The sequence below is a fragment of the Panthera onca genome, chromosome A2, assembly GCF_046562875.1.
Source record: "Panthera onca isolate mPanOnc1 chromosome A2, mPanOnc1 haplotype 2, whole genome shotgun sequence".
Taxonomy (NCBI): Eukaryota; Metazoa; Chordata; class Mammalia; order Carnivora; family Felidae; genus Panthera; species Panthera onca.
This window is the reverse complement of record NC_138340.1, coordinates 116,514,801-116,540,715: the sequence shown is the minus strand read 5'-3', so window position 1 is coordinate 116,540,715 and position 25,915 is coordinate 116,514,801. Positions and strand designations below refer to the sequence as shown.

Here is a 25,915-nt window from a genome sequence, read left to right as displayed (position 1 = left end):
AAATAGAAGAGAATTACACGACCTGATAAGAGGGCATCTAAGAGGAGTTACATAAAGAAGAATAAATTTTCCTCCTGGAGGGGAGGAAAATGTTATTGAAATACTTACTGCTTCTGGTTCTGGAAAACATTATGTTGCTAGACTAAATGGGGCATATAGCTCCCAGTGAAACAGATGAAAACAGACTTATAGCACGAGACATCACTGTGAGATTTCACAACACTAGGGACAAAGGAAAAACAAAAACCACACTCACATGTCAAGAATCAAGAATCAAAGTGCTTTTAAACTTTTCAATAATGACATCTAAAGATAGAAGATAATTAAGTGATGCATTTAAAAACATTTCCATCCTAAAATTCTTTACCTTGACAAACTATCAATCAAGTGTGGGGACAGTTAAAAATTATTTTCAGACTTGCTTATACGGTTTCATAAAATTAATCTACCACAACACTTTTTCTACGATTTAAAGACAAACAAAGGTGTGCTGCTCTGTAAGCATGAAACAAAGGAGCAACATAGAAAAGGAAAGACGTTAGATACCAAGAGATACTAGAAGACGCAAACTAGGAGAAAGGCAAAAGTAATTCTCAGGAGAAGATGACAAGTGTGTATCAGGTATAGAGAATAATGAGTCCATATTCAACAGGTCAGAAGCCTCCAGGAGTGACATCTTCAAGAAAATAAAATTGATAAATTTGAATGAACATACTGAAAGGTGATTTAGAAAACTAGCAGAGATTTGGGGATTGGATTATCGATAAGTAGTATATATACAGAACTAAGCAAATAATAACTTGAATAAAAATATAAGAATGGAGAAAGGTAACTATAGTTTACTAATGGATCAGTTAATAAATACTGATCTAATAAAAATTACTAATATAATTACACTGGGAGAATTGAGGAATCAAAAGTGTGTATAGACAGAGAGAGTAGGAGGAGAGTGGGAAAGAGCTAAATCCTCATCTTCAATAATGGTTAAAATCAACAAATCAAGAAGCAGCAGCATAAGCATGACATCTTAAAAAATTCAAGTAGTAGCCTCTGGGGAGCAAGAAATAGAGATAAAATTGAGAAGTACTGTCAGTCTTTCATCTATATGTACACTAACAATTTTAATTTTTAAAAAGTACAAAAAATACAACTCTCATGTATAAGTCGTAATGCCAGTTTGAGTCCAGAAAAATCAGAGAATTATAACCATTCTTTCAGAGTTAAAAACAAATAGGACTTTTTCTTTGAAGGCGAGGATGACCAAGTTGTCCTTGGAAAATAAGCTTCATTAAACATATTTAACATATTTAAATATATTTTAGTAAAATATTCCACTCAACCTAACAATAAAATAAAACCAACATTTAAAAGCCTACAAAGAATATTTTCAATTTTCAAAAGGTATGAATATTCTTTACATCTTTAAGTATAAAGATTTAACCTAAATAAAAGGGAATTTTTTAGTCAATCTTATTTGACTCATCATAAAACTGCTTCTACTTACTGCCATGTGTATCTAATGTCAACCTAAATCATTTAAAAAAAAATTTTTTTATGTTTATTTTTGAGAGCGAGCGAGTGAGAAGGAGCAGGGGAGGGGCAGAGAGAGGGAGACACAGAATCCGAAGCAGGCTCCAGGCTCTGAGCTGTCAGCACAGAGCCTGACGCAGGGCTCAAATGAACCAAATGCAAGATCATGACTTGAGCCAAAATCGAACGCTTAACTGACTGAGCCACCCAGGTGCCCCTCAAATCATTTTCTTTAACTTGTACCTACCAATTCCACTCTAACAAAAAACTGGGACTTAAAAATCATTGACCTGTACTCAAGTACAATTCAGATTATAATATAATAAAATGACACAGATCTCTCTATGCAAAGATATTTTACAAGCTACTAGAATTAGCCATCAATTTGGAGTATTTTTGTGTCTTAGCACTCTCAGATTGTGTCCATTTGTACTTACACCAGCCTTTAAAGCACTGAGCAAAACATTACAAGGCACTGCATTAAAGCACAAAACTTTATTTTTGATGGTGAAAAAAAAGTGGGAAATATTCTCAAAGATATAATGTCACTCAGTCATGTCCTCTGGGCAGGAATGCTCATGTGAAAACACAGAGGGACACCAGCTCCCCACATGGGGAGTCCTAGCAACAGGAATGTCAAAACATAGTTCAAATATTAGAAGATTTTGATTTTACAGGTCCAGAAGAAAACCTTGCGTAGCCTTAGCTTTACTAATTATTTAACAAAATTTTAGAAATTTACAAAGTCCAAAGAGGTCCTACCTTGGTAAGAGGAGCAAATTATATCCCATCCAAAATGAAAATATTATTTTAGGTTGTTACCTCACATTTATTATCTGGAAGACTTTCTGGTTATAAGAAACTTAAAGAACATGCAATATATTCAAAGTGGTGAAAGAGTACTCCAAATAGATGAAATAACAATTGAACACTGTTACTATTTAAATCTTATTGTGTATTTCCCTATGGCAAGCATAAACACTGGACACAACTGGATATCCTTACCAGACTTCATTTCTTAGCAGCTAAGGATTGAGCTACATACCATGTTTTGAGAATACTGGTAACAAAATGAACTAAAAATATGGTAATTTAGTCTTTCATAATTCTTTTTAAAGGTTACATAATAGTTTCAAATATTGCAGGATGTTTTACAAGTCCTTTTCTGTAATGATAGTTTTCTGCTTTAACAAAACTTCCCTCATATGCTCTGATTTGATAAAATGCTATTAATGATGTAGTTTATTTACATTTAGACTTAGTGAAAAGAGTCACCCAGTGTTCTGGCAAGCTTGCCGTCATTCATTTCAAAATAGGTAGCCCTAGACAAAATCATCAGGGAATCAAATTTCTCTTCCTCTCTCTTCACTTCTGATGTCCACAGCTCTTTCCCCCATTTTAGTGTCCTCTTATGTATTCTTCTCCCCAGGTTTTCAAACTTCCCTGCTTCTCCAAAAAACAGCAAGGTCCCAAATACTGCTGCACAATTCCATTATTTTGCCCCTTCTTGGGTTCTCCCATACTCCCATTTCAAACATTCACTACACTAAACTGCCAACAGATGATGTTTTTAGAAGACAAAAGGAAAAAAATGGTATCATTTATGATTTATTGAAATTTCCCTCCACTTCTAGAATCAGATATGTCAGCACCATTCTTTCCTCCCTTTTTTCCAAGGTCAGAAGAAAATATGCCCCTCCTCTCCTACAAGGCTGCAATGAATCAAATCCTTCTCGCCCACTGTGGGACCATGAAACAAAGGTCATTTCTCTCCTACACTGTCACTATTTTTTCCTCACTTTATACTTAAACATTTTGTAAATGTGCTAACATCTACCTCATCCTTCAGTAATAATTCTTTTAAATAACTATTTAGAACCCCACTTCCCTCTTCCCTAAATCATACCCTCTCTCTGTCCTTTTCCTACCCCACCAAGCTCCTCTAAAGAGTAGTTCAGTTCTCTACCCTTCCCATCTCAGCCACTGCTTTCTGGCTTCCCCAGCCACTATTCTCTCCAAATTTTGTAAATAAATTTAGGAATGACTTTACTGATAAATCAGTTACATAATCTGTCCTCATCCTGTTTGAGGACAACCATCACTGCTTTTAACATCCTTCGGGTTTTCATTCTTTTCTTGAGTGATCTCATTCACTTCCAGAACTGTAACTAGTTTCTATATGAACATGATTTTCAAATCTTAGTGACAGCACTCACCTTTCTCTGACTGCCTTAACATACTTTCTTTGGGCGTCCCAAAGATGGTGCTTTCGATTTACCATTTTCAAAACTACTCACTCACCTAACTGAGACCTACTCTTCCTACTATATATTCTACCTATTATGACATTACCATCCACCCATTCTCCAAAGCTTAAAATCTCAAAGCCATCTGATTTTCTTTCTTCTCCCTAACTTCTAGATATCTGATTCTCTTTCAAATATTTTTATTCTGCTTCATCAAAGTCTCAAATTCATCATCTTCAAATTTTCCACTCTCAGACCTTTGGTTTAAAGTTTTTATCTTCTTTTGCACAGACTATTTTAAAATTCTCTTAACTAGTCTACCAAGCCCCAATCTTTCCCCACCCTGGCCCCTGCTCCAGACTATGTCTAGAAGTATCTGGTTAAAGTGCAGAGTTCATCCAGAGAAAAGCTAGATCTACAGAGATTTATTTTTTAAACAGCTCAAGTAAATAGCGCTGTCCCTAATTTACTCTCACAGTGTAGTAGTCCTGTTTTGAATATTTTTACTGACCTCACCACTAATTAACAAAGCAGGTCAAAGTTTCATTACTTATTGTAAGAAAATATGTAGTTGTTATAACTAAACTAGTCGAACTATCTGAAAATGTTTTTATACAATAAGCACTAATAAACCTGAAATATGACTGACTATAGGATCACTGCTCGATCTTATTAAATATGCAAATTTGAATATTTTTTAGTATCTGAAAACTAGGTTATTTTATGGTAATAAATTTCATTGAGTTTCTTTTTTCAAGATAATACACTTACAAAAATACCTAGAGTTCATAACAGAACCAGTAATAAAATGGTTTTTAAATTCAGCCATGACGGAGGTGATTGAAGAAAAGTAATCTTAAGTAATGGACTTAAAACCTGACCTTCTCACAGCTCCACTGCCATCACTACTCTAACCACCATCACCTCTTGCTTATTTACTTCAGCAGCCACTCAACTGGTCACTTACTTTCACTCTAGTTCTCAACAGTATTTTCCAGAGGGGCTAGAAACATTATTTTAAAACATAAAAAAGATTTTGTTATTGTTCTGCCAAAACTGTCCAATTGTTTCTCACTGCACTTATAAAATGCTCTAAATCCTGACCATGGCCTACACCAGCCTTCACGAGTTGGCACTCTGTGTGCCCCGCTGAGTTCACCCTTGACAATCTCTCCCCAATCTGCTTATCCTCAGTCGCACTGGCCTGCTTTCTGTACTTCAAACAGGCCTAGTTAATTTCCCATTTCTCATCTTTACCATTTTCTGTTCTCTCTGCTTGAAAGGATTCCCAGATAGCCACACATATATCCTTCCTCTCTCATTTGTCTCAGTATGTTACCTCCCCAGAAACAACCTAAACACTCAATCCTAACTAGCCTTTTCCACACACACACACACACACACACTTGGGCACTCTCCCTCCTACTAGGTTTGTATCCATCAGAGTGCTTATCTGAAGTACCTTTGCTTATTGTCTGTCTCCCTTCACTAAAAATTCAGTCATTTTATCTCCTCTGGAGCTAGGGCAATAACTTGACACACAGTAGGCACTCAGATATTTATCAACCAATTCAGAAATATGTGCTAATGCCGTTCAAAGTTCTATTTCTTGAGTTTCAGAGTCCTATCTCCTTGCCTACCTCTCTGTAAAGATGTTCTATGGGTACTATAAACTCAATGTACCCATGTATTGCATTACTTCCTAAATCTGGTTTGCTTCCTATATTTCCTATCTCAGGTAATGGCACCCAGGTACACGTTGTCAATCTCCTTTATTGTCTCTAGCTAACCTGCTGCCAAGACCTTTCAGTGTAGTATCTTTCATATATATCCCTTTATCTCCACAGTCAGTGCCTTAGTTCATTCTCTCATCTCTCACCTTAACTTCCACAACATTCTATTTATTTTCCTTCATCTATCCCCCATATCACCATTAGAGTGAGCTTTCCAAAAATATAAATATAAGGGGCAGCTGGGTGACTCAGCTGGGCGAGTGTTCAACTCTTGGTTTCAGCTCAAGTCATGATCTCACAGTTTATGGGTTCAAGCCCCTCTTTGGGGCCTGCTTGGGATTCTCTATCTCCCTCCCTCTGCTCCTCCCCCATTCACGTTTTTTTCTCTCCCCCCCCCCCCAAAATAAATAAATTTAAAAAAATACAAATATGACCATGTTTATCCCCAGGTTAATATCACTCACTGGTTCCCTATCATCTATAAAATACAAATTCCTTAACATGGCACAAAGCCCTCACATTTTCCCCTGTAACTGTTCAAACATGCTCTCCTGCTCCCCCTTGGAGGGGCCCTTTTAATTCTGGCCACGCTAGGCCATTTGCTAGTCCCTAAATCCACTGCTTCATTTTGCTGTAACTTCATCTTAATTGTCTCAAATGGAGCCTTTTCTGACCCATCCTAGCAGATTTAGAATTACAACACTTACTGTATAAGTATAGTCAATCCTCATTATTCATGAATTCTGTATTTATGAATTTGCCTATTTGCTGAAATTTATTTTTAACCCTAAAGTCAATACTTGGAGTGCTTTTGTGGTTACCTGCAGACAGGCACAGAGGCAAAAAATGTGTCCAGTGTGTGCATCCCCAGCATAGGTCCAACAAGGAAACACTCTGCCCTTTTGTTTCAGCTCTCACACTAAAAACAAGGATCCTTTTCACAGTTTATTTAGTGCCATGTTTTTCACATTTTTGTGCTTTTTTTTTGTGGTGATTCTGCTGTCGAAAATGTCCCCCAAGCATAATGCTTAAGTGCTGTTTAGTGTTCCTAAGGACAAGAAGCCTGATGATGTGCCTTGCACAGAAAATACATGTGTTCAATGAGCTTCCTTTAGGCATGAGTTATTGCTGTTGACCATTCAATGTTAATGAATCAACAACACATGTTAAGGTGTCTTTAAACAAAAAACACAAATAACACGGTTATGCACTGACCAGTTAATAAAAATGTGATCAGAGGCTCATAAGAATCTAACCCTGAAGTTTCCTCTAAAAGCAATATTTTCTAATTCAGTGTTCACAAAGAATTTCTAAAACATAACTACCATGAATAATGAAAATTGACTGTATTTTCATTTACGTGTCTCCACCACAAAATTAGTGGGCTGAGGGCAGAAATGCATCTTACTTATCTTTGAACTCTAATTCTTAGTATTATGCCAGACATGCATACTGAAGTTACCATTTATTGCACATAATTTTACAACTATGGTTTCTCATTTTTGTAATGTGGATATGCCGTGTACGTTTAGACATTATGGTAGGATCCTCAACTGTTCCCCAGCCCAGGAAGACCTTGCTCCACTTGGACAGTGAATGGTCTGAACTTTATCTTCCATCCCTGCCCCTTCACCTCTTTTATAACCAAAGATCATGCTCTTCAAGTTCAAACTTAAAAAATCAAAGTTAAATGAAAAGGCATTTATAGAGATTTACTTTTCATCAGTTAGCCCTAATGAGCTTAGATCTAAAAACAGAGAAGCTGCCAGCCAAAATGGAAGACTGAGCACACATGCCCACATTTTCTCCTCCTGAGGTCACAGTGAAATGACAGGAAAAACACTTTTTAAAAAGAATAAAATGCCAAGAGGGGCTTCTGGGTGGCTCAGTTGGTTAAGCATCCCACTTCAGCTCAGGTCATGATCTCACAGTTCTTGGGTTCAAGCCCTGCATCGAGCTCTGTGCTGACAGACGGTGTGTCTCCCTCTCTCTCTGCCCCTCCCTCCCACTCTCTCAAAAATGGACATTAAAAAAAAAAAAAAAAAAAAAAGAATAAAATGCCAAGAATACTGGAGGTGAGGTGGGAAAGAAGTCAAAGAGATTAGCCAAACCAGAAATTTTAGGAAATTCCCGGAAGTTAGAAAACAGATAACTGAGGCCTGGAGGTCCAGCAAAAAATTAGGCTTGATAATCTGAAAATAATTCCTTCATTTACAAAACAGCTAGAAATGCTAAATACCAAAAACATCCTCTCAAATACAAAACAAATCCCCAAGAAAATCTCCATGAGCCCACATGAAGAGGATAAAAGACCGGTTGGCTCCTCTAGGGTTTGCAGATGTTAGTACCTAGAAGTTCAGAGGCAGCAGCTTAGGCCTTAGTTTGCTCAAAATGGAGAATTGCATATGAGACCCTCCATATAAGGCTGGGACCTTACAGGGTTAACCCCCACCTTGTAAAAGAGTGGCCTAGCAAAGACGTGCCTGCTGGTCACGAAAGACAATGAGGGCATTAGCTTGTCTTAGCTTGGATTCCATATTAGGGGAAAATATTGCCTGAGAATTTGTAACCACAGCCTACTCTCAAGGATTCAGGGTTCCAATACACCTACCAAGTTCAGAAAACCATGAGCAGAGAATTTACAAAGATGCCAAAGAAAAGCCTTAGCAAATCTTCCTTGGAGGAATGTGCTCTTTAATCAGGCTGTACAGAAACCTTTCAATAAAACCCAGCCAAGCATGAGCTCACAACTCAAAAACCACAGAACACTCAAAAAAAAAAAAAAAAAAAAAAAAAAAGTAATTGAAAACACAAGACAGTAACACTGTCATAAAGGAAAGCAGATAAGATTGAATAAACATTGTAATCTAAGACATTCAGTTCTTCCCAAGAAAAAGCCTCCCTTGAGAAGTACATGTGTGCTCAAATATTCTTCTTTTATACTGGAGTCAATATAATTACTGTGTAAAATGGAAAAAAGACATGTTTTCTAAGACACGTGGAATAATTTTAATAATGACAATACTCTCATCCAGGGTAAGTTCCACCCCCTTTCCAAGGAGCATTTGGAAGTACGTGAGGGCATTTTTGATGCCCCAATGGCTGTGGCAGAGAAACAGGGGCACTAAGCATTAAGATGTGTTCAGGACAACACCATACAAAACAGTACTGCCAAAATGCCAATTATGAATTGTTGAGAAACACTTTACTAACTAAATCTAAAACTGTTATCAATGATTAACTCTATGAAGACCGGGAACAGAAATTTTTAGCTTTCACTGCACATTCATTTTTCTGTATTATTTTAACTCTTTACCATGTAACAGTATTTTTCAAAAGTTGATTAAAACAAGTTTATCATAAATTACTAGGGAGGAAAAGCTGTCCTGTTCATTGGCCAACATAAAATCCCTCCCTCCATATAAACTGGATTGATCAGAACATGAACACTGTGTACTCGACTACCCTAGAATTCCTAGACTCAGAAGGGAAATCTCTTTAAATATGTAAATGTTTCCTAGCTAACACATCTCCACAATTAAAATAAGCTTACTGATGAGGGTTGTGTGCTCATGCAGTGAGGACATGATGCCTGTGAACAGGAAGATCAGTTTTAGATTTTATAAAGGCCAATTAATGAAACACTTGCACAGATGAAAATGGAAGATGAAAATATAATTTATATGTACTAGAAGCAGACAAAAAGTTGTCTACTAAAAAGAAAACCTGCACTTACTCCACGACTTTGAGAATTTGTCATCTTTGAGGGGCAATGTTCTCTCGCTCACTCTTCTCTCTTTCTCCCTTTTTATCACCACACCCTGACCACTACAGAATAGTTTTCTCTATACTTTTGCTTTCCCTCTCAATTTCTTTATTTTACATAGAGTAGCTTGTATACAAGGTATACTTCACTTATATTTTACTAAAAGACCAATATGTTTAGGTCAACACCAAACTAAGATGGGTTAAGGTTCTTTCAAAGTATCTTTCTCCATCAGTGATATGTTCATTCAACTTTTATCTTTATATTCCAATGAATTATTTTGCACTGTTTAACAATAACACCAAATAAAAAACTTTGCATACCTTCACTCTAGAATTTCAATGTTTTCCACTTATCATTATAAAACTATTCTAAAACCTTTTCATATATACCTGTTTGTATGTAGGGCAATCTTTACCTCTAAGCAAGGATAAAATTATTCTAAAAGAAATAACTCCTAAGTGATTTTTTCTTTGCAGCTAAGAATTTTATTTAAACAAACTTCTTGTATATAGAAAAATTAGAAAAGGCTCAAATGCTGCCAGAAAAAAAAAAAAAAAATCCTGCATAAAAAAGTTAGAACAGATGCAAACACTATCAGAAAAAACCTAGACTCAAGAACTAGCTCAGCCCAAACCTGGGACATAAAGCACCTTAAAGCACATAAAAATCCCTGTTAAAAGAAAGTACTTAGGAAATCACATCAAGAGGCTCTCACAATTTGGAAACAGTGATCCCTCAAGAATTAAATTAATGAAAGGAAACAAAAGATACACAAGGTTAGTAGAAAAAAACTACCCCAAGAGGGGTAGAACTACTGGAAATATTTGTCTAATTAAAGTGCTTAAGATATACCCTTAGGATAAGAACATAATAAGGAAAATAGTGACAAGTGTACTATAAGCAATTGAAAAAAAGTATGTTAACAGCAAGACAGTATCTGGTCAATCCTAGAAAAAAAAGAAGAAATTGATAGGTTTCTAAAATTGCCCACAGGAGAATTTGCCTACTCTGTATTCCAGGATTTCTCAATCTTGTCACTACTGACATTTTGCAGTCAAATGCTCTACCACTGAGCTATACCCGACACTACTGACATTCTGATATTTCCTTGTTATGTGGGGTTGTCCTATAAATTATTTAGCAGCATCCCTGGCCTCTACCCACTAGACACTAACAAGCATCCCCACTCCCACCTCCACCCCAAATGTGACAATTAAAACTGTTTTCAGATATTACCAAATGTCCTGTGGGAGGCAAAATTGCCCCGGAATCAGTTGTATATTTTAAATAACGCAGATAGATGCACAAAGCTAATACAGTTTGATATTTCTAACATCAAAATCATCCAATTTTCTTGCTCACCTAGTAAATGTCTCATAATAATTTAGCTCTATACAGAAAATAAGTACTTGCTATACAGTGTTTAGTGAAATAAAAAAAAAAAATGTCAGAGAAGAAAGCCCATGACCATACTTTACATGTGTTATCTAATAATAAAAATCAAGTCACATACTTCTCTCATTTGCCCACAACTTCTAACATTGTTTTAATGTTAACATTGTTTATTTATTTATTTATTATTATTTTTTTTTAATATATGAAATTTACTGTCAAATTGGTTTCCATACAACACCCAGTACTCATCCCAATAGGTGCCCTCCGCAATACCCATCACCCACCCTCCCCTCCCTCCCACCCCCCATCAACCCTCAGTTTGTTCTCAGTTTTTAACAGTCTCTTATGCTTTGGCTCTCTCCCACTCTAACCTCTTTTTTTTTTTTTTCCTTCCCCTCCCCCATGGGTTTCTGTTACGTGTCTCAGGATCCACATAAGAGTGAAACCATAAGGAAATCAAGATACTGATAGGAAGATTATAAGAATACTAAAGAATTTTAAACAATGCATCTTTCAAGTATTTGAATACTTTTAAAATGTTTTAAAATTCTTTAGTATTCTTATAATCTTCCTATCAGTATCTTGATTTCCTTTTTAACTTTTAAAGCCTATTTATTATTGAGAGACAGAGACAGAATGTGAGTGAGGGAAGAGCAGAGAGAGAGGCAGACACAGAATCCGAAGCAAGCTCCAGGCTTTGAGCTGTCAGCACTGAGCCTGACGCAGGACTCGAACCCATGAACCGCGAGATCATGACCTGAGCTAAAATCACGAGTCAGCCGCTTAACCAACTTAGCCACCCAGGCACCCCTAAGCATCTTGATTTTCTAAGTTTCCCTTTTCCCTAATATTTACAGTTCCTTTGCCCCTCCCTTCCATGGCAACCACATAGCTCACCCATCATCCTTACTGTAAATATCTTTCCTTTGAACTTAACAGTATTTTATGCAGGGATAAATGAAATGTGACTAATACCCAGGTAAGTGATTGCAAAAGACATCTCCATCCTTTAATAATAATAAAGCGGTCAAATATAGTTAAGAATAAATTGCTTAAATCTAAGGAGTACAAAAAGTTATTTAAAAAATAAGAACCTAAATGAACCTTTAAACAAGATCAGGGCTTACCTTGGGAAAAGATCCCCAAACCCTGAAGATCCAGGGACTGTCCTTTGCCTAGGAATTCCTTGCAAACTTCAAGACACCCCTTTATGTCATTTGGACACAGGGAACTCATAATTTCCCTGTATCCAACTCTCATTCCTCATTCCTTCTGCCACCACTTTCAAGCTTATTTCCTTTAAATTACCACTCCAAGAGGGGTGCCTCAGTGGCTCAGTCGGTTAAGCGTCCGACCTCCACTCAGGTCATGATCTCACGGTTCGGTTCGTGGGTTTGAGCTCCTGGTCAGGCTCTGTGCTGACAGCTCAGAGCCTGGAGTCTGCTTCAAATTCTGTGTTTCCCTCTCTCTCTGCTCCTTCCCCACTTGCTCGCTCTCTCTCTCAAAAATGAATAAACATTAAAAAAAGTTTTTTTTTTAATTATCACTGCAAGTCTCTTTCCACTATTCTCTTCTTCACTGTAACTCACCCAGCACAAAACTATCACACAGATCATGTAAAAATGTCATTTTAATGATGATACTAGATTAGAAAATTTTTTTATTATCTGGGAATGTTTAAATTTTTCTTTTAAAAATCTAGCTTTTTATCTATTCAGCCTAATTCCTCTGTTCTCTAATATAAACTATTCTAACCATTGTTCTTTTTTACTTTGTATATGCATAAACACATCTCTTCCTACTTAAATGCCTTCACTGATGTTACCCCACCCAACAGTGTTCTTTTTTCTTAGTTATTCAATACCTAATCGATTTATAACACACTTCTTGCTCTTTTAGAATCAAAGGTTTAGAGCTGAAAGGACTCATCTCAAAATTAATTCAATCAAGTGAGTAGCAAAGTCCCTCCCTACAGATGAGAATTTCTTTTCCTAAACTTCAAACTCTTTCAGAACTTAGCTGCACATGATAAAATGCTATTTATATGGTAATTTGTGCTTCCTAATTTCAGTAATAAATATTAAACACAGCCTATGAGCATGGGACAATATTTGGCTGAGCGGATGCAAAGACAGTTTCTTTCTTCACATAAACCATATACAGTAACCTTTTTATTGTGTGAAATTCCAGTATATACATATATACACACATTTACTTCCAGTGAAAATTTCTACTTGACTGTAATGAGTTCTAAGGTGCTCTTTTTGGAGGTATTTTGGGAAAAGGGGGAACTGCAGGTTTGGAAGATAAAAGAGAAGGGAAATAAAGAGACGACAGAGTAAGAGAAGGTATTTTCAGTGTGCTCTTAGAAGAGACAGAAGAAGGAGCAAAACAAGTTTCCAGCCTTCAATCTGAAAAGTCTTTGGGGAAGGAGAGAAAGGATATGAGAATGAGAAGGACAAGCCAAGTCAGTGTTACATTATGTTATGTTCTGATGAGTGCTAGCATGAAATTATCATGGGTAGAACTATAAATACCCACTCAGCTCTAGCAAGCTGAGTTAAATAAAGGTTACTAAAAGCTTATTTTTTTAATTTAAATATCCAAGTTATGCTATCTCTAGAGCAAACAGTTGGAACTACAAGTTGGAGTAACTTTTAAGTGAAAATAAGAAAGACACTTTTTTATAAGACACCCTAAAAAATGCTTAAAAATTTTAAGAAATGCCCAGCCCATTCCCCCTAGATTGGAAATCTGAAAAGTTTCTTTCAAGAAAGTAGGAGTAAATGGAAAATAACTATATAGTACGTGGTATTTCCAAATTTAATTGCATAAAATGTTGATAATCTGTTTGATATATTTTATTTAAGGTTTTAATTGGATGAACATTAGAAGTCTATAAAGATTTTTAAAGGGTTCGTTCACAATCACAAACTCCTTAACCTTATTTCCCCCATAACATCTTAAATTCCTTCAGGGAATATCTGTCTACCTTTGGATTTTCAAGAACCTAATGCTAAGAATGATGAGGCATCCAGGGAGTACTTTGCCTACTTTTGCCTTAATAGGTGTTCCAACCTTAACACATTGTTTAAAGTTTTTTTCATTTATCCCCCATTCCAAAAGATTACTCGTTTGAGAAAGAAAATGAAAAACATCTGAATCAACTTACATACAAATATGCATGACCATTGTTTAATTTCTGAAATAAGGAACTTGAATGAATTAAATTTCTTTAACTCAGTTACCTACGTTTCTTACATCAAAGTCCCAAATAGAAGGGCATTTACCAGATGAATAAAAAGGCGTATAATTTTATGTAAAGCTAAATTTGCCGTAAAACATTTTATATGTACACGGACATATATATTCTAGGTAATACAAAAAGACAAATCCACCTGAAGACAGCCACATTCATACAAGATACTAAAAAAATTCCTATTATGTGATAATGAACAATTAGGAACATATTACAAGCACGGTCATTCTCTTCATTCAAAAAAAAAAAAAAAAAAAGGCTACATTACCAAACACTATTTACTTCTGTAGACTTTTAGAGGGAAAGCAGGAAGAAAAATAAGGGCTATGTGAGTTTTATAAACTCTTCAGATTATGTTGGAAGGATCTTTGAGTTCATATCTTCATCTTGTAAACACACTTAAATGTCATGTAAAAATAAGACTTATTAACTTTAGTTAACAGCACATAATTCATTGGACTACTTTAAAAGCAAAGCTCTTTTAAAAAAATATTTACTGAATGACACATGGCTCATAGCAGAGTGAAAAAAAAAAACAAAGTTATGAATCGGGCAAAGGCAACTGAAAACATTATTCAACAAATATTTTTCAGTGTACATATAACACTGAACCTAATGGTAGGTGATGGAAAGGATACTGACATTTACTGAACACTTAAAATGTACCAGGCTCTGTGCTGGACACTTATATTATCTAATTAAAATCTTATAGTAACACTATAGATATTCTAACCTCTGTTTTAGAGACGAGGTATATTGAGTTCAGTGGTAACACGAGACATGTCTGCCAGCAAGCTTACTGTCTGGTACCAGGTAAAGCTCTGTGTCCTGAACAAAGTAAAAGAGCTGGAAGTTAGAAAAACTGGGATTACAACCCATGCCTCAAGCTCTTTTGCCACGCTAATAATAAACTATATAAGCAGTGAAAATATTTCGCTAATAAGCAAAACTCCAAATAATAATGAAAAGCCAATGTTTCCTTTAGTAAAAAAGTAACCCAAGCATTAAGTTGGTAATAACAATAAAGTATTTATAGTAACATCCTATAATTTATAAACTGTAATTACAGTATTAAAACAGAATTTTCTACAACTTCCAAAAATTTGGAAGCAACTAGGATATGAGTTCTCATCATACTGCCAGATTAGAAGCTATGCAAATTAGCTGCAATGGAGAGTAGTATTCCCAGTATCTTGGGGAGCTGTTAGACAAAACAGAATTTCTTTATATATAACATATTACACATACGTATTACTTCTATTACATATATATGTGTGTGTGTGTGTGTGTGTGTAAAATACATGCACACACACAATTGTATTTAATACAAGACCATGGAGTTATATTGTTCTTCATACGAGAATCAAGTTGAATGCTTTGGAGAGACCCGAAGAAAGCAAATGACCAAACAACAACAACAAGAAAACCAAGAGTGATCTGTATAATTAAACATAAAACAACTATAAACAACTGAGGAGTAATAAAACATACAAGGATCCTACACTCAGATTCTTTCATAAACTTTTAAGTTCTTGCTCCAAAGCTAGGAATTGGTGATAATGCGCTAATTTATAGAAGAATGATGACCCAGGGCTCCAGGCAAAAGATACATACTCAAAGAAGACTGGCACATGAATGTATATTTATATTTTTAAGTAAAAATATATTAAACTACATGTGAATCATTTTTTAATGACCCCTCACTTAAGTCAACTTTCAATCAACCACAACCACCACTAGTCATAATCAACTCAGATTAGGGGGTTTTACTCATAACATGTGCTGATACAAATATATAGCTTTTTTCAAGAATGATAGATACACAAGAAAATCCTGGCAATAGTTAACTTTAAAATAGTGTTTCTCAATCTCAGCACTATGACATGTAGGGTTGGATAATTCTTTGCCATGGCAGTCTGTCCCATACACTGATGGGCCAGGCCCATCCCTGGCGTCTGATAAGTGGCCTCCCAGTTATAACAGCCAAATGTCCCTGGGGGAGTGAGAAGGCAGCAAAATCTATCCCTGGCTAAGAAATACTGACTTACAAAGAGAGGGATGGAATGGGGCATAAAGACTTTTACCAGCAATCCTTTTCTGGACTACTTAAATTATTACTATAGCAGGCTGAATAATGGTCCCCCAAAGATACTCAGGTCTTGGTCCCTGGAACCTGTGAAACGTTACCGTATTTGGAGAAAGAGTCTGCATATGTGATTGGAAATCCTGTGACATGGAGATTATTAAGGATCATTATGTGGGCCCTAAATGCCATTATATGGGTCTTTATAAAAGAAAGGCAAAGGGAGAGGTTTCCTTCTCTCATGCACACAGAAGGTGGTAAGAACAGAGCTAAGAGACTTGAAATACTGCCCTTGAAGACTAGAACAATGCAACCACAAGCTAAGGAATGCTGGTAGCCATCAGAAACATGACAGAGGCAAAGGACAGATTCTCCTCCTGAGCCTCTGAGGGAGCACAGCCCTGCTGACACACTGATTTTGGCCCAGGGATACTGATTTCAGACCTCTGGCCTCCAGAAGTGTGAGAGAATACATTTCTTTTGTTTTAAACTTATTAAGTTTATGGCAATTTCTTATAGCAGACACAGAAAACTGACACAATCATATATGAGTTTTATTTTGATTTTAAAAATCTGTTTCTGATGAGCAGATGAAATGTGTGGACAGCATTTAGCATAGTCTTAAAATATAATAAGCATTCAATAACATTGTTCATGCCACTGACACTATGACTAAGCTCCAAGCTCTTGGTACTGAGAAGAAAAATTAAGGATGTTCAAACAGTAAAACTGGGCATACATATGCACAAGGCTCATGTGAGCGAAAGCACATAAATCAGCCATTATATGATGTGTTCTTGACAGTTATGTAAGTGTTGTGCTACAATCTGTCCTGTACTGGAAAGATAAGTTGTGCATGAGGCCAGCCAATGATAGCTTCTTGGGAGAGGCAAGCTTGAACATTTATTAGTAAAGAACAAACAAGGTTATAAAGGGAAGAGTATGAAAGTGAGCAAAGCAATGGAAATCAATTTGATGCTTGTAGAGATACCAATCTGACTAAAGTAAACATCATGGTAAGAGACCAAATTCTAGGGTTAGCGTTATGTAAATGGTATAGGACCCTAAAAGCTATGCTGATTTGGTTATTAAAGAGAATATTTTACAGAATGTATTTTACAAATACTGGCTTTCAGTGACTTTAAAAATATAATCTGGCCCTACACCAGACCTACTAAATTAGAATCCTTTGGTGTAGAGTAACTCTAAAGGATTTGACGCCTGCTAAGGTGGAGAACCTCTGTACCAAAGTCAAATCATGATAAATGACCTACAGAATAAAAATATTATAAAGTATATGTCATATCCTTGAAGTATGTACTCAGCTAAACTAGCTTAGCATTTTCCTAGGTGAAAATTCTTCCTAAGATGTAGCCCCTCTGGGTTCTACCACATACTTTCTCTAAACTAATCCCTCAACACTTTTCCTTTCCTAAGCATATGCCCTTGATCTGCTCAGTCATTTCCCTATTTTCTCACAAATTTTTCTAGAAAAATTCCATGCATCTTAAGCTGCCCTACCCACTTTTAATATCTAATCCAACTAAGATCTGACAATATTTTATAGAACAAAAGAACCATGTAAAAGTAAAGTTCCACTAATGTATTAGAAACAATTTATGAAACTGTCCTGTTGACCATTTATTATAATAAAACCTTAAGTACATTTATCAAGTGAAATTCTAAATCACTTTTTACAAAAGATTTCCAAAAGCATAAAATTGTGAAGGGAGTCTATGAAGAGCCACAGTTCACTTGAATCTACTTAAGTGTTTACTAAGTAGTTAACAAAGTGCTAGGCTCTGAAAGATACAAAGTATATGAAAATCTCAGTGATTTGGAAACAAACTTGAGCACTAGGGTAAAAGACAGGGGTGATCTGGGAATAGAAACTGAATATGATCCTAAAAGGAATCTCCTTTGTTGGTGGGGGGGAGAAGGGTAGTGATCTTGTTGGCTTTACCCTAGCCTGGGCTTGTTTCATGACTAAAGCTAAATATAAAACAATACAAGTTAGAGTGCAGATAATTAAGTTGTACATTCTTTCCTCTCCCATAAATACCTACATTAATTTATGCATATTTCCAGGTATTTCTGTTTACCTCAGTACTCTTCAGAAACTTCAATCACATCAAATTCTATTCATTTATATTTCCACCAGCAACAAAAGAGAGCACCTTTTAGTGTCTATCCTCCTCAAAAGTATTATCAAATTCTTTTGGTCTAATTTCTGAAAATTGTATCTCATAGTTTTAATTTAATTTATATTATGTATGAGTTTGAATATACAGTAAAACCTTGGTTTGTGAGCATAATTCGTTCTGGAAACATGCTTGTAATCCAAAGCACTTGTATATGAAAGCAAATTTCCCCCATAAGAAATAATGGAAACTCACATGATTTGTTCCACAACCCAAAAATATTCATATAAAAATGATTACAATACTATAATACAAAATAATAAAGAAAATACAAAATATAAAGAAAAATAAAATACCCTTCACTTACCTTTGACAACCTGTGTGGCTAATGTGAGGGAGTCATGCAGGATGACTTTCATTATTATGTATGGAATCACTGATATCTATTAGCTAAATGGAATCTTTTTCTTTTCATGCAGCTTTAACAAGGAACCTATCCCATGACACTTGCTTTTTGTCTCCTTTTGAAGATTTCGCAGAAACGAGACATTGTGTGGTCGTTAAACAGATTCATCACTTGTACTGCTACAGCCTTATTCGAGTGATGCTTTTCTTCAAAATTTTGCACTGTTTCCCACATTTTACACATCTCCCTAACCTCATTTGAAGTGAGGGATTCCACCACCTTCTTTTCCTCTACAGATGAGATGCAGACATAGAAAATCTTATAAAATCTTACAACTTCAGCCACTTGCATACCTCGTTCGTACTTCTTGATGATTTCCCTCTTAACTTCCATTGTAGTCATCTGCTTCTTCTTACCGGTAGCCTTTCTTATCAACCTTTTTCTGCATGGGGGCCATTTTATAGACTTGCACAGATGTTGACTACAGTAAAGTACTAACAAACTCTTGTCATTTACTCTATTTAATGAAACTGGCAATAAGGCAGCAAAGGGTCTATATCTGCAGGCAGCCTGACCTAGAATGAAGGAAAGCTTCATTCCTAAGCTTACTCTTGTATGGAAAAGCAAATGACTGTCCATAGGTTCTTTGAAGTGACAAAAAATACACTACTGCCAGTTGAGGGCACCTTCCAATGTTCTGAAAAATCAATGATTTCTGCCAAACACCGCAGCCTGAGACCAAGTATCTGAGCATGGGAGACGATCACTCATAATCCCAAACCGAGTGAGAGAAGAACCATTGGCTCAGTTGTGATCGTGTGACATTCAGTGTCACGTACTACTTGTAATGCAAGACATCACTAGTTTATCAAGTTAAAATTTATTAGAAATGTTTGCTGTCTTGTGGAATACTGGCAGAACAAGTTACTTGCAACCCAAGGTTTTACTGTATGTGCTTAGGCATCATTCAGATTTCCTTTTCTGTGAATTATCTGTCTATAATCTTTGCCTAACTTTATGGTTGTTCTTTTTCTTATCAATTTGCAGATATTCATTATATATTAAGGAAGTTTGCCTTTTGTCTCCAATACAAGTTGCAAATATCTTCCGCAGCTCCTATATTACCATCATGCTGTGTTTGATCACTTCTTTCCTTCACGTATATATATTGTCCTCAACCAAACTGTAAATTCCTACCATGAAAGAAAGGACATTTCTTTTGAATATCCCCACAACAGTGCTTTTCAGATCTTCTAACTTTATATACCAGCAAAATTTAAAAGAAGGGAAACCAAACTTCTAGGGGTAGTAAAGGGTGAACGTTAATTACCCTTGTAGCATCTACTTGGGCTGTCTCTCCAATCCCTTTTCACATGGTTACAGCAAATGCCACCAAGTTCTAATAGTACGACATAAGTTGTGGAACTGGGGAGAAATGGGTACTAGATGAATCTCCTTCCTGTCATCCAGGATGGTACTGAGAAAACTCAGGAGATGCTGCCAGCCACGTATTCCATTAAGAGGATGAAAAAGTGATCCTCCACAGCAAGAGAAGAAATGAAGCAAATGTGCATGAGGAATAAAGAGATGAAGTGTATCATTCTGGCACCAGATGGAGTCCTTTGTCTCAACCTTTGGATTTCATCAGATACTCCCTGCATTTTTATAATAAATCTTACTTCTTGTTTATACCAGTTAGATGAATTTCTATTACTTAGAGCCAAAAGTAGCCTACCATCTACTCAAATCATTCCATAAAGGGACATTTTAACACCAAAAGCTGAGTAAGGAGAGAACCTCAGATTCTTAAAGAGGGAATATTTATTTAATAGCAGCTGTGTGCCAGGAACAGGTTTAAGTCCTTGAAATATAGTTAAACAAAAGAGATACAATTACTGTTTCCATGGGGCTTACAGCCTAGTGAGAGTAGACAGATAATATAAAAATACAATGTCAGATAGTGATAAGCAGTTGGCAGGAAAAAAAAAAATTAAAGGTAATGAGATAGAAAGAAATAAGGATAGTGTTATTCTATGGGGTGGTTAGATAATACTGCTTATCTGAGAAGATAATATTTGAACTGAAACTTGAAATGATGAAAAGGAGCCAGTCATGTAATGTTTTAGGAAGAGAATTCCAGGCAGAGTGCAAAGTCCTAAGTTAGAAACAAACCATTACATTTCTGGGACAAAAAGTAGGGCTATGTAGATAGAATATAGTGAATAAGGAGGATGTTAAAGAAGTGGTAAAGGAGTAATAGATCTAAGAAGAAGAGATATGAGATGGTGAAGTACATAGGGATGAGTTCATGTATAGGAACTAGTAGGCAGGAAAGGATTTGAAAATAACAAGCTTTATGAAAAACACACTGTATTTCTCATATTGTCTTGAATCATTGATAACTTTAACAAAACAGGCCTTTAGAAATCACCATCCCCAAGTACTCAACACAATCTTGAAGTTAGCTAGAAATGAACACTTCCTAAGCAGAAAATATCCTGTTGAACATTTTTTTTTTTTTTTTAATTTAGGACAAAAGCAAAGCCATTTAAAAAGAATCTAGTATGACAAAATTATAAAGACTACTCCACATTCTATCCTATTTACTATGATCAAGGATGTACAAAGGTCTTAGTTAAGGAAGAACATAAAAATTTAAGTTCTTTCTAAGCTACAATAAACATAACATACTTCACTATTACTAAATTGGACATTGCCTAGGTTAAATACTATCAGAGGAGAAAAAGTGGACACCAGGCTTCTAAGAACAGCCACAGCATAATTTAACAAAGTCAACAAAGTTGTGAATTTTAATCTTATCTTTACTACTACAAAAAAAGGAAGAACTTCTCCCTTTGTGGTGAAATTGGGTACAAGGGGTGCCTTAATATCTCTTCCTCTGAAAGCTTTTTAAAATAGAAGACCAACCTGTTTGAAGAGGTTCAGATATGGAACACCTCATAGAAAAGAGTTTTCTCCAGATCCTTCCAGACAACTTCTGTGTAAACTAGGCAAGTAATCAAGCCTACATGGCTACTAAGATTAACGTCAGTTAAGTCAGGCTTTGAAAGCTCTACTGTACTCATGAATCTCATCTTTCATTATGTTAGCCCACTTAACAACAGACCAAAAAGTAGACTGTTAATAACACAATCTATAAAGAGAGGTACTTTGCGAGTGTGGTGTGAGTTAAAAAAAAAAAAAAAAGTCATTAGACACCTTGATCAAGACTTGATTCTAAGCGCATCCTCCTCAACACGTTGCCAGCAGTTTGGCAAAGTGCCCAAGATGATTAGCAGCCAGTGTACGTAAGGGAGTGATATGGTCAACCTAAAGTGTATAGTCTCCCCCCAGTGGTCATAGACAAATAAGAAGAGTGGAGAAATCATTGCAGCTTCTGTGAGAATGACCACAAGATTCACTATGCAGAAACTGGTTGCTACAAAAATGAAAGAAAATCTTTAATTCAAAACTAGCAACCTATCAGTAAAGAGATATTTTACGTTTATATGTTCTTATGATATTCATAAATGTGAAGCCTAGTTTTGGAAGTAAAGAACTGACAGGTAAAATAAAACTAGCATAATTTTTCTCAGTATAATTTTTTAAGGAATAAACAGTATCTTCAGACAACCCAATATTTGTGTTATTTAAAAACAGGCAGGTGTTCATTCTTCCTGAAATAAATAGCATATCCCTTGTAAGTCAACCACATTTACCCGAAGTAGAGTTCTGATATAATTTAGTCACTTACCAAATAAATTACCTTGGAAAAGAAAATTATCAGTGTTATATACCTAATGTCTACTCTGCAAAACACTCTTTCAAAAACCACCCAGAACTACTATAATTTATATAAAGTAAGTGATGTAAAACATACAAATGGGTCCTCTTGTTTCTTTGAATATTTATTTCCTTGGTGTTTTTACAATTAGATAGCCTATGACTAGCACTTACCCTGTATTATTTGCAACTCTCAGTAATAATTTGCTGTTACTCCCTTCTAACAAAGCTTCGACGCCAAAAATGTCAAAGGTATTAATTAAAGCATCTGCTGTCTTCTAACCATCAATTATTAAAATGGTAAAATATATCTTAAAAATATAGTAAATACTCAACTTCAATTTAAAAGGAGCCTTTTTAAAAGGTAATACAATTATGGTTGTCTTGGTTATCCCAAGCTAAAAAGAAGGGGAGTGGGGAAGGAGGGAGAGAAGCAGGCAGTGTAGTCTTCTGGAACAATTTCAGCCTGAAATGAGACTCAGGAAAAAAGCAAACTGCTCCCTCAAATGTTTAAGAAAAATATGATTCATTTCTAAAAAATCCAACAGTTGGCTCTGAGAACAAAAAAGGAGTCTGTCTTATATAGTGCTACCAGACTTGCTTAAGCACCTTAATTTTATTTAATCTAGAATGTAAAATAATCCATTAAAAAAAATTCCAGGTGAAAAAGGAATTGAGTAGCATCAATGAGGACACACGGATGGACGGATGGACACACGCACACACCCGTGGTGTTTTTTCATAAAGATATTTACTGTGTAACCCCACAGGACAAAATAGAGCAATTAAAAGTGTTACCATTTGAATATTATGTAACCCTAGTCTAAAATAAAAGAAACATGGACCTTAAAAAGTAACATGTAGTGCAAACATATATTTAAACAGGTATTTAAATATATGATAGATTTCAGATACAAATGACCTCAAAATGACACAACCCACAAAAGTTCTTTGTTTACTGTAAAAAGGCCTCAGAAGATATGACTACAATCAGGCCTCATACCTTACCACAACTCCACAGTAGATACCTAAAATAAGCATTTATTACCTGACGTCCGTTGTTATACGTATGTACCGCAACTATCTCTGCATTGATAGTTACCTTGCCTAATATATTCGACATACATAAGTTTCCAAACGACCATTTCAAAGATTCCAAGGATAGAAATGGCTGCTAAACCATACTCCAATTGAAGAGCATTTTTACACACCTCAAATGTTGTGAGCCATATTACAAGAAGACTAATTCAGGAAGCATAAAGTAAAATTCCAACAATCCCCCAAGGCGTAGGAAAGAGTAAAACGTGGCTAGCTTCTTGACCTTAACAAGCTGTTTACAAGTAATGCGGAGAATTTTCTGAGCTTCCCCATCAGCCTTCAATTCCCTTCCTCGCCTGCCCCCAGCCCCCTTACATAAATGCATGCCCCAAGTGATGGAAGTTTAACGGCTATAATCTCCAACTGTAATCTCAGGAGCTGGTGAGATTGAGACTAAACTCCCAATAAAGTGTTAAAAAAGTCCTTCTGGGGGGAGGGGGGGAATCCACCAACCAATCCACATCCTGCCATCATACTGGCCTGTTTGAGCCCTCAATCGACTCCCTAGAGGCCCTTCACCCCGCCAAAAAAAAAAAAAAAAAAAAAAACCCAAAAAACAAAAGACACCAGCACCTTTCTGGTTCCATATTAACGTACCGAGGATCGAAAAACACTGCCTCAGCAACGAACGCCTCCGGAGCAGCGTGTGCACGGCCCACAACCACTTTGACCAAAGGAGTCTCGTGCCTCGGAAGTAGCAGCAGTAGTTGCAGAAAGCCTCCTCCCGCAAGAACTTGGGGCTCGGGAGCACGCCAGAAGCCGGCGGAATCGCCCCCTCTCGGCACTGACCCCGGAGGTGTCAGTCACAGCAACTACCGCCCCCGGCGCGGCTCTCCATTCATGCCTTAAACGCCACTCCCGCCGCAGAGGGTGTCGGCGCCCGCGCACCGCTTCCAGAGCCTGGAGGGGGGCCTGCGCGCCCCCAGCCCCAGCCTTGCCCCAGCCGGGGCCGCGCCGGGGAGCGCGTGGAGAGAGCAGGGAGCCGCGCGCCGGCGGGCAGCATGGGCCAGACACGTTGCCGCGCTCCGGCCCGCCCGCCCGCCCGCAGCCCGGGAGCCAGGGGCCCGGCAAATCGCGCCCCTTCTGCGCCGGCCGGGCCGGGCCAGGCGCGCGAGCAGCCCTCCCCACCCGCGCCGCCTCCGCCGCCCGGGCCCCCGGCGCGCCGAGCCCAGGTGCTGAGGGGGCGGGGCGGGCCAGGGTCCCCGCGTGGCGCACGGCGACGAGCAACAGGGCGCCCCCCGGCCGGCCGCGGCGCGCGGCGAGACCGTTACCCCAGAGGCATGGGGGCCCCGGCAACTCACCGGCTCGCACCTCGGCCGCCTCCGCGACGCCGCCGCTCCCCTGCGCCCGCCGCCGCTGCTCTCCCTCAGCCGCAGGCGCCGCCGAGCAGCCCCATCTACAAACTCGGGGCTCGTAGTTGGGAATTGGAAATGCGGCTCTCACTCCTCTCCGCCTCCCCTCCCTCCGCCCCCTCCCTCGCTCCCCACTCCGCCCCGGCTACGGTCGCCGGCGCCGGCGCCACCACCGCCACCACCGCGCGCTCGGCCAACCTCCCCTCAGCCGCCCTCCTCCCCCTGCTCCTCTCGCCGCCGTTGCTGCCGCCGCCGCCGGGGCGCGCGCCTCCTCGGCCTCGCGCGTGCGCCGGACGCCGGGGAGCGCGCGCTCGGGCGCGAGGAGGCGTCGCCGCCTCCGGGAAGCCGGGCTCCGCCCCTCCGGCCGCGGCGCGGCGGCCAGGTGGAGCCCCCCTCCGAGCGCCGGCAGACAGCGCCCGCGGCGTCGGGGCCTGACGGCGCCGCCTGCGCCCGGCCTCCTCTCCCGGGTCTCCTGGCCCCGGCCCGGAACCGCGCCCGCAAGAGGGTCGGTCAGATCCAATCGGCGCTGTTCTTCCGGGCCGAAATCGCCGCTGTCATTCAGCATTTACTAACAGGCAAGGTACTTCATGGGACGTAAAAGAGGCTCCTCCCTGTCCTTTCCAAGAGTTTACATGAAAAGAACCCAGTCTTGGGGCACAAAGGATAAACAGACTCCCGAAGGAAAGCCTCTGGAGAATCTCCTCCCTTCCCCTTCACACACACACCCATGGTTCTGATGCGTATTTAGCAGGGTCTACAACGCTGATGGTGTCCTTCGTGAATTTTTCTCCCGAAGGCCCAGCCGGGGAGAGTGATTCACACCCCAGGAAATGGACTGACACGAGCCCTTTTCATAGAACCGAGGGTCTGGTATCCCGTGATAACTCCCAGAGCTGGCTTTGCTGGATATTCCCAGTTCACCAGTTGTTCAGCTCCTCCCAAACATCTGGCTTCTCCAGACCTTAGAAGGGGCAGCTACGCCGTCCTTGCCACCTCAACTCTGACTCTGCATGGAGGATGGTGAACTGAGATGAGTGTCCGGGGGTGAGATGACACATTTTGACAGGAGCGCAGATTGAATTTTTCAGTTGAAAGGAACTGAGCAATGCAGTGCAGCAGA

At 38.3% G+C, this 25,915-nt stretch overlaps 2 protein-coding genes across 4 annotated transcripts in view; both read right to left on the bottom strand.

Moving 5' to 3' along the window:
* PALS2 (protein associated with LIN7 2, MAGUK p55 family member) overlaps nt 1–24,880 on the bottom strand; it is a 103,030-nt gene extending 78,150 nt beyond the window's left edge. For all 3 annotated transcript variants that reach the window (XM_078441338.1, XM_078441337.1, XM_078441341.1), the window contains exon 1: nt 24,745–24,880. The gene's annotated coding sequence lies outside the window, so the exon portion shown is untranslated. The remainder of the gene's footprint in view (nt 1–24,744) is intronic.
* LOC144613832 (uncharacterized) lies at nt 14,672–25,360 on the bottom strand. Its single transcript, XM_078435366.1, has 3 exons — nt 24,945–25,360; nt 24,041–24,839; nt 14,672–14,760 (listed from the first exon to the last, which is right to left on the bottom strand). Exons 1-2 carry the CDS (start codon nt 25,358–25,360, stop codon nt 24,062–24,064), a joined length of 1,194 nt encoding a protein of 397 aa, XP_078291492.1. The 3' UTR covers nt 14,672–14,760; nt 24,041–24,061.
* Between the last annotated feature and the right edge of the window lie 555 nt (nt 25,361–25,915).